At 57.0% G+C, this 15,408-nt stretch overlaps 2 protein-coding genes across 2 annotated transcripts in view; both read right to left on the bottom strand.

Moving 5' to 3' along the window:
• Nucleotides 1-728: 728 nt before the first annotated feature.
• Nucleotides 729-8,530, bottom strand: PAM16 (presequence translocase associated motor 16). The gene is made up of 5 exons (XM_069487004.1): nt 8,446-8,530; nt 3,038-3,122; nt 2,060-2,196; nt 1,639-1,704; nt 729-1,140 (listed from the first exon to the last, which is right to left on the bottom strand). Exons 1-5 carry the CDS (start codon nt 8,446-8,448, stop codon nt 1,054-1,056), a joined length of 378 nt encoding a protein of 125 aa, XP_069343105.1. The 5' UTR covers nt 8,449-8,530; the 3' UTR covers nt 729-1,053.
• Nucleotides 8,531-10,281: 1,751 nt separating this feature from the next.
• CORO7 (coronin 7) overlaps nt 10,282-15,408 on the bottom strand; it is a 52,747-nt gene continuing 47,620 nt past the window's right edge. Inside the window, exons 17-28 of the mRNA XM_069486202.1 lie at nt 14,989-15,097; nt 14,820-14,906; nt 14,600-14,742; nt 14,422-14,526; nt 14,255-14,340; nt 13,353-13,494; nt 13,167-13,256; nt 12,432-12,548; nt 12,032-12,167; nt 11,585-11,676; nt 11,035-11,121; nt 10,282-10,912 (exon numbers count right to left, since the gene is read on the bottom strand). Coding sequence (XP_069342303.1) covers nt 10,907-10,912; nt 11,035-11,121; nt 11,585-11,676; nt 12,032-12,167; nt 12,432-12,548; nt 13,167-13,256; nt 13,353-13,494; nt 14,255-14,340; nt 14,422-14,526; nt 14,600-14,742; nt 14,820-14,906; nt 14,989-15,097 — 1,200 coding nt within the window. The 3' untranslated portion in view covers nt 10,282-10,906. The remainder of the gene's footprint in view (nt 10,913-11,034; nt 11,122-11,584; nt 11,677-12,031; nt 12,168-12,431; nt 12,549-13,166; nt 13,257-13,352; nt 13,495-14,254; nt 14,341-14,421; nt 14,527-14,599; nt 14,743-14,819; nt 14,907-14,988; nt 15,098-15,408) is intronic.

Genomic DNA, 15,408 nt, shown 5'->3' with positions numbered 1-15,408 from the left:
CCACCCCGCTAGGGGCCCAGGCCTTAAGGCCCCGATGGGGGCTATGGGTTTGAGACTCAAGCAGAGCAGAGGAACAGGGCACTGGAAGGTGACGTTAGCTCAGCATGTGATTCGGTGATAGACCAGGCTCAGAAGGCCGGTGTACTTTTTGTTGTTGTTGGTTTGTTGTTGCACATTCCAGGATATCAGTATTTTAACAGGTTCTAAGTGCCTTTCTATCGTAGCTTGTTTCCCTCCTCTTGGCTCCATTGCTGTTAGCATAGAGTTTAAAAAAAAGAGATAAGCTAATGACTATAACAATATATTCCTCCATGTGAGAGGAAGTTTATAAAGAAACAATAAAAGTGAGTTGCAAAGATGGTTTCTGTGTTGTGGACGTGCCAGGAGCTGGGCCACCTGGCACCAAACCACCCTGCCTGTGCGGGCGCCGACCACGCAGGTGCCGCTGCCCCTCGGCCTGACCAGAGCAGACGCTGGGAGGGAAGAAGGTGGGTGCTCAGGGGGCACAGGTGCTAGGAGCTGAGACAAGATTCCAGACTAAGCATCACAAGGTTCAGGTCCTTGTTCAGCTACTGCCCCCTGCAACTCTAGCGAGCGGCACCTCAGTCTACGAGCCGAAGGCCTATCATCCCCAGCCACACCAGGGCATGCTGCCCGGATTCTTGAGATGCTAGATTCAAACCGGCCCCACAGAGAGGTGGCCTGGGACAAAGAACTGAGGCAGGGGGCCTCCACCCTGTGGGAGGGCCAGGGTCTGCCAGGATGCCCCCGAAGGGAGCCCGGTGCTGGCGCAGGCGCTGCAGAAGCAGGAGCCACTGCGTCCGGTGCGTGACAGAACTTGGCCAGGGTCCGGCTGGCTGCCAACCTCACGCACCCCGGCCTCTGGGCTGTCAGAGGCTGCTGCCTCCCCTGCCCCCAGCACGCACAGCCCTACAACTGGCAGGAAGAGCAGCCTGCCCTCTGGAACCTACGTGCACGCAGAAATGCGGAAAAGACATTTATTACTGAGCTATAAATTAGAGGCGGCGGGGCAGCGCGGGGGGAGCTGAGCAGTCACGTCTTGGGCGTCCGCCCTTTCTCTCTGTCCTCCTGGGCCTGGATTCTGAGTTCCTCATCCAGGCGCTCCTTCGCTCGGACCACCTGAGGTGGGGGGGGGGGTCACAGATAATCAGGCCGCAGGAGCCTCTGCCCGGCGCCCCCTGCCAGCCCACGACAGGCCTCTTCCCAGCCCAGGGCCAAGGCCAAGCTGATTTCCTGCCTGGAGAGCCCTGGGTGGATGTGATGACTCCTTTAGCAGAGCCCCAGGGTGGAAGGGGTGGCCTGGGGGCCCGAGCTGATGCACCATGCATGTGCCAGAGGGCCAGTTCTCACATATCACCAGCTGGTGCTCCTGCTGCTTCAAAGTCCCGGCTGCTGGGAGGGCTGCCATCCAGGATGACACAGCCTGACTGGCTGGGCCCCCTGGAGCTAAGGCAGCCAGAAGGAGTGGCAGTTCAGGGGGCCCTCCCTGCACACTTTCCTACCTGCCACTCCCTTAATGCCAGCCCCCCTGCCTGGAAACGAGGGACCTCGAGTGAGAGGTGGCTGGAAGCTTGATTCCTGTGGCTTATCCCCCTCCCAGAATCAAAGACCACTCACCTTTGACTGCAGGTAGAAGGAGCCACCCACGGATTTATCATTCACCTTAAATAAGTGTTCGTAGTTCTGCGGAGAGAGGACAGGTGAGAGGGCTTGCAGACTGGGCTGGAGACAGGGGAGGCTGCAGAGCTCTACCCCTCCACCCCGAGAACCATGTGTGCAGCACAGGAAGCTGCATGACCACTGAGGGGCAGAGCTGTGGACAGTGCCAGTGACAGTGGGCTCAGCTGTTGGCGGCAAACACTCTGTCTCCACGACTGCCCTGCTTCGGGCCCAAAACAAGCAACAGTGGCTCCCCCAAGTCAGAGTCTGAGCTGGCTGTGGCCAGAGCCTCTGTACCTGCCCCGCCCCATGCTCCCCAATCTCCCAACTTCTGACCAGTCTAGGCAAGGCATGTCTGGGGATGGTCTGGTGGCCTCACCTTCTGGACCTCCTCGGGGCTCAGCTTGGAGACGTTGAGAATCTGCTGTGCCTCCTGGAGGCTGAGGCCAGAGAGGTTGGACGCGGCTGCAGACTGGTGTCCAGCGCGTCCCCGGGCATCAGCTGCTGCGCGGCTGGCTGTGTGGACATGGGGGTGATCGCTCAGCCCTTGGCAGACCATAGCTCCCCCTGGGCCATCCAGGTGGGTGGCTCACCCCTGTCAGGTGGCACAGAAGAAGATGAACAGAAGCCGCCAGGAAATTTCTCTTCCCCAGAAGTGGTTCTTTTTTAGGGAGTTGAGGGGTGGGTGGGAAAGTGAGGACAGACATGGCCCACAGGAAGATAAGGGCAGGGTCTGACCATCAAACCTCACTCCTGATCCCCACTGAGATAACGAGATGACCCTGTCCCTCTTCTCCTCCCATCCCGGGGGAGCTTTAGGCCATGGTGGGGACTGGAGTGAAGCTGCAGGCGTGGAGAGGCGGCAATGGTTCTGCTGGGACCACCAGAGCCGGCTGAGTGGGCAACTGCTTCCCTTTCAGGGACTCCTAAAGTCAGGAGCCAGTAAACATTTTCTTAAAGGGTCAGATGGTAAATATCTTAGGTTTTGCAGGCCAGTTAGTCTGTGTTGGAATTACAAAACTCTGCCTAAAAGGGGTTGGGGAGGGCTGTGTTCCAATAAAACTTTATTTACAAAAACAGGTGGCCAGGTGGGCCGGTTTGCTGACTCTTGCCAGGCTGCTCACACTAACCAGGCAGCACTGAAGATAAACATCTCCCTCATGCAGGAATGTCCCAAAGTCTGGCACCACCCCCACCACAGGAAAGTGCACCAGGCTACCCAAGTGGCAGAACCCCAGCCCGAGGGGATCCCTGCATTCACAGCCACCAAGCCTGAGCGCCCACAGTCACGGGGACAATCCAGCCTGGGCAGGAGCTCCCAGCCCGGGGTGGGGTGGAGACAGAGGTCCTGGCTTACCTGCGAACTCCTGCCGCAAGGCCCGGGCGAAGGCCCTGCCCACCACCTGCACCCCCATCACAATGATCTGGGCCAGGTACTTGGCCTGTGGACAAAGCAGGCACCTGGTTAGCAGGCCGCATTCTTAGGGTCCTCAGAGAGGGGACCCTGGAAACAACTGCAGAGTGGCAAGGTCGCTACAGATCTGAGGTGATGACGCACAGAGCTGCAGCCACACGCCTCCTCCAAAGCACCCTGACAAAAGCTGCACCCGGTGGCTTCAGATACTCAGCTGACACAGGGGACAGAGGCCACCAGCTTCAGAGAGAAGCACTGTGGCCTGGAAGCCAGGACACAGAGACAGACCCAGAGTTGCCACTAACTCTCTCTCTCGATCCCAGGGCCAATGATGGCACCTCCTGTGCTTCCAAGATCATCTAGTCCAACCTTTATGTTAGGAGTGGGGGATCCATCCTAATTCTGCCAACACTACTCAAGTCCTGTGATTTTTTTTTTTTGGTCCATCCCATACAACACAACAAATTCACTGAAGAGGCTAAAGCAACAGTCTCCACCTTCAAGGAGCTAAACGCCCACTAGGTGGGTACTTAGACAAACACGCTATGGACCAAGTGACTACGCAGAGTAGGCCTAGTTCGTTTCTTCAGCCGGTGGTTCACTCGCTCATCCACTTCCTGAGTCTACTCTGCCAGCAGAGTACAGAGACACGCAGAACCTGGTCTCTGTCATCAGAGTTGGCCACACACCCACACGGCCTGGCAGGGAGACCAGTGCAGCGCAGCGAGGTGACGCAAACCCTGCGACTGTGGTGCGACTCCACGCGCCACACAGGCATGCAGGGAGTCTCAGTAAGACGCGCCCAGAGTGTGGAGAATCCACCGAGGGAAACTCAGGCATGAGGGGGAGACTCTGGGAGAAAAGGGTATTTCTCCCGGGCTGAGTTTTGAAGAGCGGGTAGAATATGACAGAAATATGGGGCATTTCTGGGCTGAGCCAGGGCTGGGAGGAGAGAAAGTATGAAGGATCTCCCAAGATCAGCCAGAAGCAGAGGCCGGCCGGAGAGGAGACAGGAAGGCGAAGACACTGAAAAACGCACAGATCTTACTGTGAAACAAGGACGTTATACGTAGCGCATAGAAAAAGGGCGGCAGACATGTGAAGCGGCAGAAACGCAGGTGCAGGAGGACGCTGGAAGAACAGGTTGACAGTGCTCACACGGCACAGCCAGTGACATTCCCTGTCTTTGTAGTTTTCTATAGTTAGAATTCCTCTCAGTCAACAAGTATCAACTGAGTCCGTGTGCCAGGCACTGTGCCAAACACATTCTATTTACTGTGCCACTTAATCCTGACAACTCAAGAGCTTAGCGACTGGCCCGAGGACACACGGCAAGTGCGTGCAGGACGCAGGCGGGAAACCCCGGGGGTTGGAGGGAGGGCGACTGATCAGGCGACAAGCACCAAGAACCCAACCCACAGGCCAAACAGGGGCCTGTCAGATTCCAGTGGACTCCAGACTCCAGAACTGGCCGTGCTCAGCCTCCAAGACCTGTTCTTTCCTCACAGGCGGGATGTGATTATGGGCCATGAGGGGACTGAACAGAAGTGGGTTTGGATTTCACAAGCAGGTGGAATTTTCATAAGCTCTGGAAAGCAGAACCCAGGGAAGACCCTCCTGTGATCAAAGCCAGGGGCGGCCGCAGCCAGCTGTGCTGCAGGTGTGAGGAGGAACAACGAACGGGTGCACCTGCCCACCGGGTGTCTCACCCGACTTCTCCCCACCTTGCCTAAAGCCACTCCCACGTGGAAAGGGAGGCTCTGAGATGGAATGCTGGTCCCATCTGAAGGACGGAAGCTGACAGGCCAGTAGATGACTCCAGAGGGCTCCCCTGGACTGGAACATCCCTGCCACCATCTGCTGCCATCACCTGCCTTGGAATCACTTGTTTATTTTTCTGCTGAGGCCGATGACTGTTGCTAAATAACGAACATTAAGAACTGAAGCTGTGACGAGGGAGCTCCCCCAACCATCCCCTACACACTTCCAACCAAAGCAGTGGGGGGCCCGTGCCTCTGGGTGCCCAGAGCTGCAGGGAAGGTGGGCTGAGCTGCAGTTTCAGTAGCTACCCCAGCTGCCTAGGGAGCTGCTGGGATGGCTGACTGAGGCCACCAAGGTTCCTGTGGCAGGCACCTCCCAGAAGAGGCGGTGTGGTGTAATGGTCATACCAGCAGGCTCTGGGATGACCTTTGGGAGCTGTGTGACCCTCGACAAGTTCTCAAGCCCCTTGAGCCTCAGTTTCCTCACCCATAAAATGTGGCCACCAATACAGCTATCGTAGGGATTAAATAACACCTATAAAGTGCCTGGCACAGAGCCTAATGACACAGGAGGTGCTCAATAAACGTGGGTTTTCATTTATTATATTCTTGGTTTCACAAAACTTGACAATGACCAGGAGCTATGAAGTAACAAAGCTTCTTCCCATACAGCAGCTCATTTGATACAGGCCCTGTGATTCCTCAGGGGTGAAGGCAAAACGTCACACTATGTTCCCCCAGGAGCTGGGAAGCAGCAAGGAGGAAGAATGAGAACAACGCTGACCCAGACTGGAATCCTAGCTTTGTTTCTCGACAGCTGTGTGGACCTGAACAAATTATTCAACCTCTCTGAATCCGTTTTCTTAACTGCAAAATGGAGAGAATACTCTCCTCGGAGGGCTACGAGCCCCAGGAGGCAATGCACATAAAACCAAGCGAACAGACAGCGGCAGGCCCAGAGCAGGAACTCAATAGCTGCCTTTACTTCTGGACCAGACCCTGCTTGGAGTTAATGGTCTAGTGCTCAGGTGGTGCAGCCAAGCCTCTTACCCACCTATTCAGTAGCCAAACGTTCCCTGAGTACCGGCTATGGGTCAGGCTGAGCTCAGAGCTGAGGATACACGGGGAGCACAGCTCTGCCAGCTGCAGCTACCACAGGTGATCAAAACAGCCACTAGCTGAGGCCCCTCCCAGAAGGCCCCCAAACATCCCATTGTCCACTGACTGACTCTCGGGCCTGAAGCAACCAGCTGACGTGGCATCCAACTTCAGGCCTGAAGTTGTCAGACAGCAGAGGTCCCAGGGTGGAGCTGTAGGACTCCGACCTGGGACCCACGGTGGGCAGCACATACACTTTCTCATCAGGGAGCAATGTGGCCCAAGGCAGGACCAAAGCCCTGCATCTGGGGCGAGGGACAACAGACAACACTGTGGGGGGCACTCGGGCTTATCTTGACTCGTGTCACATGCACCAAGAGGGGATCCCTGTGCAATGTTCCTTCCAGGCACAGCTCTCGGCTCCCGGCTCTTGGCTCTCGGGTTGGTGAGCACACCGCCACTGAGACCCAGCCCCTTCTCCTGGACGCACTGAGATAGGAAGGGGGCTCTGGTCACCCAAGGCCCCTGCAGGCACCTGCTGGCAGCACTACTAGCCAGGAGGAAGGTCAGGACCACAGCTGTAGCATTTGCCCGGGTATTCCTCGGGGGCCTGGCCAGTGGCTGGTGCAGCAAGTGCCCAATACACATTTGAATGAATGAGACTTGACCACCGTCAGCTCTGCTTCGGCCAAGCCAGAGTCTCATAAACTCTATGTCCCCAGAAAGGTTTCCAAATGTCTCCTAACTTCTCTGCTAAAGAACAAAACGCACACAGTTCACCACCACTGCCTGCAAATTCGGTCCACTCTCCAGCTTGGCACTCACAGCTCTGTCTGGTCTCAACTTATTTCTTGGGTTTCTTTCTCCCCCTTACACCTCTCCAGGCTGAAGCCACACCTTCTACTCCTAGACTGGCCCTCATACTTCACTCCTCAATTTCTTTGCTGCTGCACCAAGTTTCTCCACCTTGAATATCCTCCTTTCTACCATGATAATCTGTCAAAACCCAACATCCTTCAGGACTGAGCCTGTCACGCCACTCCCATCCCCCCTGTGAAACACTGCCAGGCTCCTCCCATGTATACCTTCCTATAACACTTTCTTTTCCTATTAATATGTGTCACACTGTCTTATTTTATGGACTCGCCTGCTGTCTCCTCCAGGATACAAACTCCTCCAGAGCTACATTTTATTCGGCTTTGACAGTGGCTCAGAGTTAAATGAGGTAACACATGCTAAGGACCCAGTTCAGTGAGGGCTCATCATAGGTCCTCAATAAATGGCAGCGACCATCACAAGACAGGAACAATGTGTTGGTAAATGTGTATTCTTGGGACACAGACAAAGCTGGGCTCAAAAGAGGTCCCTGACACTGCGGGACACATGACCCTGGAAGAAAATCAAATTCTCTGAACTTCAGGTTCCTTATCTGTAAAATGACAATGACAATATGACTTCACAAGAATTCAGTGGGAGAAATCTACACAAAGCCTCAGTTCAAGGCCTGGCACCTGTAAGCTGTTACATTATCCTTACCACTAGTTAAGAAGTGGCTCCCCAAACAGACTGTGTCAGAATCACCTGTAGAACTTGTACAGAGAGAGCCTGCAGGGATAGAGGTCAAGAATCTGCATTTTTAGTCGGGTGCAGTGGCTCATGATTTAATCCTAGCACACTGGGAGGCGGAGGCGGAGGAGGGAGGATCACTTGAGCTCAGGAGTTCAAGACCAGCCTGAGCAAGAGTGAGATACCGTCTCTAAATATAGAAAAATTAGCCGGTCGTGGTGGTGCACGCCAGTAGTCCCAGCTACTCGGGAGGCTGAGGCAGGAAGATCGCTTGAGCCCAGGAGTTTGAGGTTGCTGTGAGCTAGGCTGATGCCATGGCACTCGCCGCCCATGCCCGGGCAACAGAATGAAACTTTGTCTCAAAAAAAAAAAAAAGAAAAAATCTGCATTTTTAAAGGTTCCCCAGGCAACCTGGCGCAGTCAGTGCGGCACAGGTCTGTGGACCGACTCTAGGTGCCAATGGTACCGCAGAAACGCTCACTGTTCGGTGCTCGGGGCCTACAAGTCCCATATCTGCCGCTGCCTTGGAAAAGTCAACTTTCAAATGGGGATAACAGGGCGACAACATCGACTCTGCAGAGCCACAGGATCCGGGGCAGGGTAGATAATTCCAGGCGGACCTAGCCTCCACCTCCGCTGCCCGCAGCTTCTCGCTCACACGCGGGCTGGCCACAGGGCGACCACATTTGCTGGGCTTCTTCCGGCCAGCGAAGCCCGCCCTGGCTCCCAGCCAGGCGGCTTTCCCTCATTCGGAGGCCGCCGCCGCCCTCGGCCTCAGTCCCGCAGGTGTGACGCCCCCAGACCCTCCTTCCCACCGGGCACGCACGGCGCCCTCAGCCCGGCCCGGAGCTCGCCGCCCCGCCCCCGCCCCGGCCCCGACTCTGACTCCGTCTCCCCTCCCCTAGCAGCGCCCCACTCGGGCCTCACCATGGCGGCTCTGCCTCGGGGGCGCGGGCTCCGCTTCCTGGCCCGGAGGCCGGGGATCAAGGGCGGCCAGCAGGTCAGAGGTCAAACGAGGCTGCAGAGAGCGCGTGCGCGAGGCCGCGCTGGGCATGCGCGTCGTCTCTGTTCCGGGGGCGGGGCGATAGCGGTTACGTATCCTCTGTGGGGCGGAGTCGGGGCGGGGTTTGACACTGAGTGGGGGCGGCCGCTGCAGCCCGGGGCCGGCGCGGGGGCGACGCTGGGACTCTCTGGCCCGCGAGCTTATCCTGGTGCCAGGAACGACGGGCGATTTCTGCCCTTGAGTTTGCCAAAATATTTGGAACTAAAACATAAGAAATGAACATAATACGGAGTAGGATGCCAAATTCTCAGGACTATTTAAGAAAACAGGAAACTTCTAGATAGGTTTAATTGCAGATTCCTTCTGTCTGGGAAGCTCATGCCCTCCTTCAAACCTCTGCTCAAATGTCACCTTCTCAACGAGGCCCCCTGAGCCCCTTACCAACGCTGTGACTTGCCTTCCATTTTCTTTCTTTTTTGGAGGGGGGGATAGGGTCTCACTCCGTTGCCCAGGCTGGAATGCAGTGGTACGATCAGAGGCTGCTGCAACCTTGAACTCCTGGGCTCAAGTCATCCTCCTGCCTCAGCCTTCCGAGTAGAGGGGACTACAGGTGCATACCACACCACCATGCCCAACTTTAAAAAAAATTTTTAAACATTTTTGTAGAGATGGGGTCTTGCTTTGTTGCTCAGGCTAGTCTTGAACTCTCAGCCTCAAGTGATCCTCTGCGGCAACCTCCCAAAGTGCTGGGATTACAGATGCCAACCACCAAGCTTGGCCTTTTTTTAATTAACAGTTTTATTCAGATATAATTCACATGCCATACAATTCACCCTTTTAAACTGCACAATTCAGTGCTTTTTAGCACTGTATTCACAGCTGTGTAACCACCACCACTGTCTAGTTCCAAACCTTTTCATCCCCCATTAGCACTCAGTCCCCATTCCCCCTCTCCCACCCCGGCAACCTCTCCTCTCCGTTCTGTCCCTACGGAATTACCTGTTCTGGACATTTCAATAGTACAATGTGCGACCTTTTGTGACTGGCTTCTCTCTCCATTCTCATTCCCCTCTGTTTTTTTCCCAAAGGTCTTATCACATGCTACCATATTACATAATTCCTTTATTTTTACATTTATTGTTTATAATCTGTTCCCTCCCACTAGAATGTGGATTCCCAGTGGGCAGGACTTTTTCTCTTTTTTCCAGTCGTGGACATCAAGCACCTGGAAGGGGGTCGGGCACATAGCAGGCACGCAGCAGATGCCTCAGGCTAAGTGCTGGACCACTGCCCTTCTTCCCTTCGCCGCAACTCTCTGAATGCTTCCCCTCTGTGCCACGCTGTCCTTCCTCTAGTCTGAAATGTTCTTCTCACAGCTTTCCCCAGGCCTTCAGGTTTTCCTTCTCGGCTTGAATGTCATCTTCTCAGACCCCTGAATACCCTACTTCCCCTCAACCCAGTCACTACCTTTCACACGATTTGCCTTCTTTACAGCTCTGTCCACACTCCCTGCTTGCTCACCTGCATACGGTCTGGCATAACAGGCTGCGACACGCTGAAGCTCTTCCCCGTCCACTGCAGCAGCTGCCACCCAGAACCTGTGTGGGGGATGCATGACTCCCAGCAGCACGAAGCTGAGCAGGCCTTTGGGGCAGAGCGAGGCTGGGATGGGGGCACTCCAGGGCCACACACATGCCTGTCCCTGTCCCCTTCCCTTTCTCAGACAGCCCAGTAATCACACAGCACAAGAGTGGCCAGCTTAGAAAAGTTTAATTGCTGAGAACATCCAGGATATGTGTGGGCCAGTCCCTGTGGAGCTCAACACCCCCCTTATTGGACCACCAGCTCTGTGATGTCCCCTTCTCCTGGCTGCAAGCCTGGGGAGCAAGGCAACAGGTCCCAGGTCCCTGAGGCTGGTGCTGCTCCAAACAGCTTGGTGGGGGACCAGCCCCTAAGGCTCTTGACCAGAACTGAGGCAGCAGGCAAGATGGGGCAATGTGCAGTAACTGAAGGTGCTGGACAAAGCCAGCCCAGCCTGGGACCAGCCCAGGACAGGGGAGAGGGCAAGGGAGACAGGGAGCCCAGCGCCTGCCAGGGACATGCTATCGACCACCCCACGCCCCCACATTCCTGGCTGCACATGTTAGCAGGTAGCTGAGAAGCAGCAGCCGGACCCAGAGAAAGCGGACGTCGGGTGATCCATAGGAGCGACAGTGGGCCCAGCGGCTGTGCAGGTGCCCTGGGCCCACGGGAAGCCAGGGCTCCTGGGATGAGGGGTGCCAGGCCTAGAGAGGCATCTTCCAATTTAAGGATGAGATATGAGGTGTGTAGGAGCACCTGGGAGGTGGCAGTGGCAGGCAGGGCCAGAGGCGGCTGGCAGGCAGGCTAGTCCTGGGGTGATAAAACAGAGCGGCAGGGAGTCAGGAGGGCTGGGGGAGGGAGGTGGCAGGAGCGTCAGTGTATGTGGGAGGGGTGGTGCTGCCTTTGGGGAAGCCGGGCTGCTCGCCACTTACCCACTCGTCCTCGTCCACACCTTCGAAAGAGTCCTGGGGGAGCGGGTCCTCCCGGTTCCCTAACTTTGCCACCATGGCGTTCAGCAGCTGCAAAGGGGGCAAGCGAAGTGTTGGAAAGGGAATACAGTTCTCTGGCCCCAAGAACATCAGCACCCTCCACACTGGGTTTTAACCCCAGCAATGTTGTGAAAAGAGCCATTTTAATTAGAGCCCTGACAAAGTTGATGGGTTTTCATTGAAAAAGACACAAAGACAGTGACAGGAGAGTCAGAGATAGACTGTGACATGTGGTACCAGATACAGGTGCTACTGTTTCCACATATTGCCTCAAACACTCAAATGTACTCCAGGGTCCAAAAGCACTTGGGTCCAAAGCCTCCAGCTTTGGCTGGATTCAGCCTGGGCAGGGTGGGCTCTCACTGCCCTCCCCGGCTTCCTGTGCCCCACCGAGCTCTGGAGTGGAGGGTGTGACATGCAGCTGTTCTCCCCATCCAGGTACGGGCCACAGAACTGAGAGACAATGGCACAGCCAGCTCCCTCCTGTGCCTACCTCTTCCTTCTTTTGCTGGTCTGACTTCTCTTCCAGGTACTGCGCTGAGGATGGGACCCGCCGGGCAGGGGCTTCACGGGGGGCTTGGCTCACTAGGGCAGGGCAAGGACAGGCATCAGAGAGTCCCTGGGTTGGGACTCCTTTGTGCCAAGCCCTAGGGAATTCTGCGGTACAGACCCAAGAAGTGGCATTAACAGCCACTGAAGCCTCTGTTCACAAGGCCTGCCCTGGGTACCAGGGCATGTGTGCCCGTGTGTGTGCATGTGTGTCAGGGGTGGGGACTTGCCCTCCAGGAACTCAGAGACAGTGTGGATAAAGCCACCGCATCCCTGGGAGTGCCAGGGGTCTCTGCTTGCCAGCAGGAACGGAGACTAGACTTGGGCTTGCTGCCCCTTTTTCCACCCCCCACTCCCCTGCTGCCTCCCCCAACCCGGCCCCTCAGTCCACCTGGGGTCATGTCAGGCGGCTGCAGGCTGAGAAGCCGAGGCCGCCCGTTAGCGCCCCGCAGCCAGGCCTCGGCACTGAGCACCGGCTCCCAGCTCATGGCTGTGTCTGGGAACACGTCATCCTGGAAGAACTCTTTCTGCAAGGGGAGGAAGGCGCTGTCTTGAGACATTGACCAGAGGCCCAGGGCACACTGGTGTCTTTCAGGAGAGGGACGTGGCAAGACCGGGGACCCTCCCCCCAGTCTGGGGTTTCCATGAGTTTCAGAGTCTCAGCAGAATAAGGGGGTGCCCCAACAAATGATGAGTGGGGCAGCTTGGGGGCAGGGCCAGACAGGACCCAAAGCCCCCGACAGGTGCTGGGAAGGGGGCTGGGCACTGGAGTCCTTGGCTCCCAACCTCACCCTGACTCGGGGCAGCCGGAAGGCCACGGGCTCCAGGGAGGTCTGGCGCAGCCGCAGGCACCGGGCAAACTCCACTTCCCGCACGTCACACTCTGTCTTAGGCAGGAGGACGAAGCCCTGTGGAATCGAGGGGTCAGAGCTGGAGCTGGGGCCCAGAGCTCACGGTATCCCCAGGGTGCCAGCATTCCTCACTTAGGACCACCAGGACCACGGCCTGTCCCTGCACAGGGACGTGCCAGTAACATTGAATGACTGGCTTTCTGGAGGGAAAAGCCTTGATTTGTAGCATTTGCCTATTTTCAGAGTAAACACTCCAGCCATGGCCGATTTCAAGTGACCAACTCAACTCACTGAGCATACTGTTGGGAAGAGATGTACAATAACGCATCTCATGACATTGCCACCATACGGATCCAACAGATGTGCATGACAGTGACAGCACAAATAGTAAAATCTGATAAAATAAGTAGGAAGTGGTAAACTAAGGATTTATTACGTTGGTTTTTACTATATTTATTTGTAGATTCATATTGTGGGTTCATACAGTTTAACTTTGATTATAGTTTATTAATAATGGTTAGTACAACTACTCTCAAAATTCCTAGATAATGTCACCACTAGCCCCAGACCCGGAGGGGGGCCCGCCGCCCCACAGGCCCCTGCACTGCTCCACATGGCCACAAGGGGGCGGGGAAGCCCGTGGTCCCATCTGGGCCCGGGATGAGGTGGCCTCACCTTGTGGGGGTCAGGAGACGTGAAGCTGTTGCACTCCAGGAAGAAAGGGGCCTCGGGGAGCAGCTCGTACAGGAACACCCGGGTGTCACCCTGAAAAGGTGGAGGTGGGCAATGGCGGTCCAGCTACACTGGCCTCAATCCCCACCTCCTCTCACCTGCCGCCGCCCACCCTCCAGTCCAGCCCACCTTGCCGGTAAGAAGCACCAGGCCGGTGTCTGGGTCGTAGCTGGGCAGCAGGGTTGAGGGGGCCACATCGAGGCCCAGCACTGCTAAGGGGCCGCTCGCCAGGGCATCAGCCGCGTACAGGAGTAGCTGGCGCTCACTTCGGCTGCAAGAGAGTGTCAATGCAGAAGCAGATCCTTAGAGCTGGAGAGGTGAGGGCAGGGCAGAGACTCCAACACATCCCCTACCCTTCTCTGGGCTGTAGGAGAGGCCCAGGCTGGCCCTCAGCACTACCAGCCTTGGGCAGCAGTGTCCCCATCTTCCCTTCTGCCTCAGCCCCTCCTCAGCGCAGTCCCGGCCGTGGCTCCATCCCAGGCTGCTGTGACTTCTGAGTCTGGCTCTCTCTTCCCACGTCCTGCCTCTTGCCCTCTGCTCCAGCCAGGCTGGGCAGCCTCCTGGCCTTTCCACCCAGACCCGCCTGCCCTCTCCTCCAGGTCTCTGCTCAGCAGCCCTTTTGTGACCCAGCTCAGCTGACAGCTCCCTTGGGAGGCCCTGCCTGGTCCCCCACAAAGCACCAGATGCCCATCTCTCAGGCCTCTCCAGCTGGCCTGGTTCTGTTTCCTGTGCCTCACCTGGGCCACTTCAGGCATGGGCTCCCTGTTGCAGGGCCTGGCTCTCGTCCCTCTGGGTCCCCCATTGCCTCTTTTCCTTCCCACTCATCTACTCACCCACTCCTCCCTCCACTCATCCATCTACATCCCCATCCATCCATCTACCCACTCATCTTCTCATTCATCCGTCCATCTACCCACTCAACCATCCAGAGGCAGGGACAGCTTCTGCAAGTCTGAAAGGTCTATGTGTCTTTGGGGAAGGGAACACAAGTGGCTCCTAGAGCCTGGGAATGGCAGTCTCTGAGTCCTCACCTGTCAAAGCCAGACACCAGCAGACAGCGACCATCACACACCCAGACGATGCGGGCTCCACGGCCCCCCTCAGGCCCTGGGCCTTCCTGTTGAGATATATTACATGAAGCCCAGCCAGGGCCCCCCAAACAGGGTCTGAGGGACACCCCCAGCCCATACTCACTCACCTGCAGGGGCTCAGGGCCACTCCGGGGATCGTAGACCCGCACACGCCCATCCTTGCAGATGGTGGCCAGCTGCTGCCCATCGGGACTCCAGGCCAGGCCAAAGATCTGGGGACAGGAGATGACATGAGAGACAGCCTCTCACCTCATGCCTGGGCCCCTGCCTCTGCAGCTATCCTACCTGGTCCTGGTGGCCCTGCAGCTTCAGCCGCTCGGCTCCAGCCTGAAGGTCCCAGATGCGAACGGTGAGGTCGTAGGAAGAGGAGGCCAGCACATCGGCTGCCAGTGGGTGGAAACGCAGGGAGTAGATCTTCTCTGTGTGGCCTAGGGGAGAGGTGTGGGGTGACAATGAGCCCTCAGGAGCCACTGCCCACCCACATCCCCATCCCAGTCCAGCTGACCTGTGAGTACAGCCTCAGGCGTGGTAAGCACCTCCTCCAGGCCCTCTGGGGGCACCCGCCACAGTCGGATCCTGGCGTCCTCGCCAGCTGTGGAGAGCGACAGCTCATCACTGCTGGGCCCATTCAGGACCCAGGACCCTCCCTCAAGCTGGGTGTCCAGCCTCCTTACCCACAGCAAGGCGGTGGGTGTCAAAGGGGTCCCAGGCCAGATCAGTCACAGCTGCCCTGTTCTGCAGCGTGGGCAGCGCTGTGTCGGGCAGGCGGCCAGGCTTCCGCAGCTGCGGGAGGTGCCCCCACCCAGCAGCCCATCAGTGCCAGGCAGGACAGCCAGTTCCAGGGGATGCAGGGCAAGCAGCGCACCTGGGCCCCCACCCTCTGCAGCAGATGCCCCCACCGCCGCGTGGCCAAAGCTCTCTGCCTTAGCCACCTTGTGCTCTGAGCCCAAGTGCCAACCATGAGGCCCCAGAAAGTGAGGGGGTGGCAGCGTGGACTGGTGGGAGGAGCTCAGGCTTGCGGCTCAGGTGGTCTGGGTTTGAATCCCAGCTCCACCACTTACAAAGCTGTGTGACCTGGGCAGGTCACTAAAACT

Source organism: Eulemur rufifrons, chromosome 14, assembly GCF_041146395.1.
Source record: "Eulemur rufifrons isolate Redbay chromosome 14, OSU_ERuf_1, whole genome shotgun sequence".
Lineage (NCBI taxonomy): Eukaryota > Metazoa > Chordata > Mammalia > Primates > Lemuridae > Eulemur > Eulemur rufifrons.
This window is presented reverse-complemented; position numbering and strand designations above follow the sequence as displayed.

Excerpts from the sequence above, each read along its gene's own strand:
- PAM16 (XM_069487004.1), bottom strand. Across the intron at positions 2,197-3,037 it reads CTTGCGGCAGGAGTTCGCAG|CCAGCCGCGCAGCAGCTGAT; the intron begins GTAAGCCAGGAC and ends ATGTCCACACAG. Across the intron at positions 1,141-1,638 it reads CCTTCTACCTGCAGTCAAAG|GTGGTCCGAGCGAAGGAGCG; the intron begins GTGAGTGGTCTT and ends CCCCCACCTCAG.